This window comes from Anarrhichthys ocellatus, unplaced genomic scaffold (assembly GCF_004355925.1).
Source record: "Anarrhichthys ocellatus isolate YVR2014 unplaced genomic scaffold, GSC_Weel_1.0 scaffold3530, whole genome shotgun sequence".
NCBI lineage: Eukaryota > Metazoa > Chordata > Actinopteri > Perciformes > Anarhichadidae > Anarrhichthys > Anarrhichthys ocellatus.
The window spans coordinates 2178-4019 of NW_022283504.1; the positions used below are offsets into that span (position 1 = coordinate 2178).

Consider the following 1842-nt stretch of genomic DNA (forward strand, 5'->3'; position numbering starts at 1 on the left):
GAAGCGACTGAAAGCCTTAAGAAGCGCACACGATTCGATACACGGAAGGAGAGTGGCTTGACCAAGGTACAGGTCCCTTGGCCACCATCATGCCAATCAACCGAAAGGTGTGCTGGTTCAAGCCAAGTGGAGTTCTCTCCTGGGGTAAACACGGTCGTGCTTGAGGTTAGCGGTTGCGGTCACTCAAGCGCGCGGGTACCTCAGGCTGTTTTAAGCACCGCTGCAGATGAATCGACCGACTTGGCGGGTAGCGATGTGGTTGGGAGGGAGCTCTGCAGGCCGACCGTGGAGCTGGGTGTTGCTTGTGGAGTGTTGTCGGCTTCGGCTGTGGGTCCTGCAATATCTCTTGCTGGGGCTCATGGTTTTGAGGCTGAACAATGGGTTTGTAGACAGTGCGGCGAGACTCAAGATCGTAACACCAGGCCATCCACACACCTTCTGGAGTGTACCGGCTTAAGACTCAAGTGCGGCTTCTGTACGAGGTCCTTTGGCTCTAAAATAGGAGCTTCCCAGCATGAGCGTTCGAACCACATGAGTGATTACCTTAGTAAAGTGGCCTGGGGCAAGCGCGACCGCGGAGATGTTCTGCTATGGTCGGAAGAGGAGATCCGAAGGGTGAAAATGGCATGCCAAGACTTTATGCCGTCTAGAAGCGATAGTGTCGCTCTGGCGGCCGAGCTTGGTACGGGTAAAACACCTAAACAGTACAGAGACAAGTGCAGAGGAATGTACCGAGCCACTCTCAAACTGGATAAGAGTCCTCGGCTGACACGGTCAAGATATAGGGGGAGAACAGCCCCACCTATACCACCGTCGGTGCCGCTAGTCGATGTCAAGAAGACCCTTGACGAGATAGTGGCATCTGGGGCAAGCGGTGGAGCCGAGGGATCCTCTGATCTCCTAGTTACGGAAGAGGATTGCTCGCAGGGAGCAATTTCCTCTGCAGCTTCCGCTATGATCCGAGAGATAGGTCTAAATGGGAAAACCCGTTACTCGACAACCCGGAGACAATTTGAACGCCCTCCCATGACGGGCAACAGGTACAGCAGAAGGAAGGCCTTCAGGAGGCAGGTAAGTATGTTGCGTAAAGACGGAGGCAAGACTCTGGCTAAGCTTGTCCTGGATGGACAAATGGGACAACAGTGTCCTGTACCCCTGAAAAAGGTTACCTCGGTGTTCAAGAGCAGGTGGGGCTTGGTCAGACCGTTTCATGGATTGGGTAAGTTCAAAGGCTTTGGAAAGATCGACAACCGTGGTTTTTGCTACCTGATCACTTCTCTGGAGGTCTACAGCCATCTCCGATGTATCAAGAATCGCACTGCCCCAGGCCCAGACGGCATCACGAAAGGGGCGTTGCAGATCTGGGACCCGAAAGGGGTTAAGCTGGCCCATATGTTCTCCACCTGGTTGGTCTCAGGGATCCTGCCGAAGGACTTCCGTCACTGTAGGACATCGCTGATTCCGAAGACAAGCGTGGTGTCACTCCTGAGTGACATCAATCAGTGGCGGCCTATCACAATAGCCTCAATTGTCTTGAGGCTATTCTCGCGGGTCCTCACCAAGAGGATGACTGGTTCCTGTCCTCTTCACCCGTGACAGAGGGGGTTTGTCCTAGCCCCTGGTTGCTCGGAAAACCTTATGATTCTGGAAAGTCTCATGAGGACCAGCAAGACGGAGAGAGTTACCCTCTGCGTGGTGTTCGTTGACTTTGCGAAAGCCTTCGACACCATTTCGCACGAGCACCTCCTGAGTGCTCTGCGAGAAAAGGGATTGGACCAACACATGTTGGATCTGGTGAGGAGATCTTACAGGGGAGCAGTGACCAGAGTGGCATGTCAGGAG

General features: G+C 53.9%; 1 protein-coding gene across 1 annotated transcript; it reads left to right on the plus strand.

The window, feature by feature from the left end:
• Positions 1 to 512: 512 nt before the first annotated feature.
• Positions 513 to 1606, plus strand: LOC116378997 (uncharacterized). The gene has a single exon (XM_031840904.1). It carries the CDS (start codon positions 532 to 534, stop codon positions 1594 to 1596), a length of 1065 nt encoding a protein of 354 aa, XP_031696764.1. The 5' UTR covers positions 513 to 531; the 3' UTR covers positions 1597 to 1606.
• The last annotated feature ends 236 nt before the right edge of the window (positions 1607 to 1842 follow it).

Excerpts from the sequence above, each read along its gene's own strand:
- LOC116378997 (XM_031840904.1), top strand. The coding sequence starts at position 532 with ATGAGTGATTACCTTAGTAAAGTGGCCTGGGGCAAGCGCGACCGCGGA.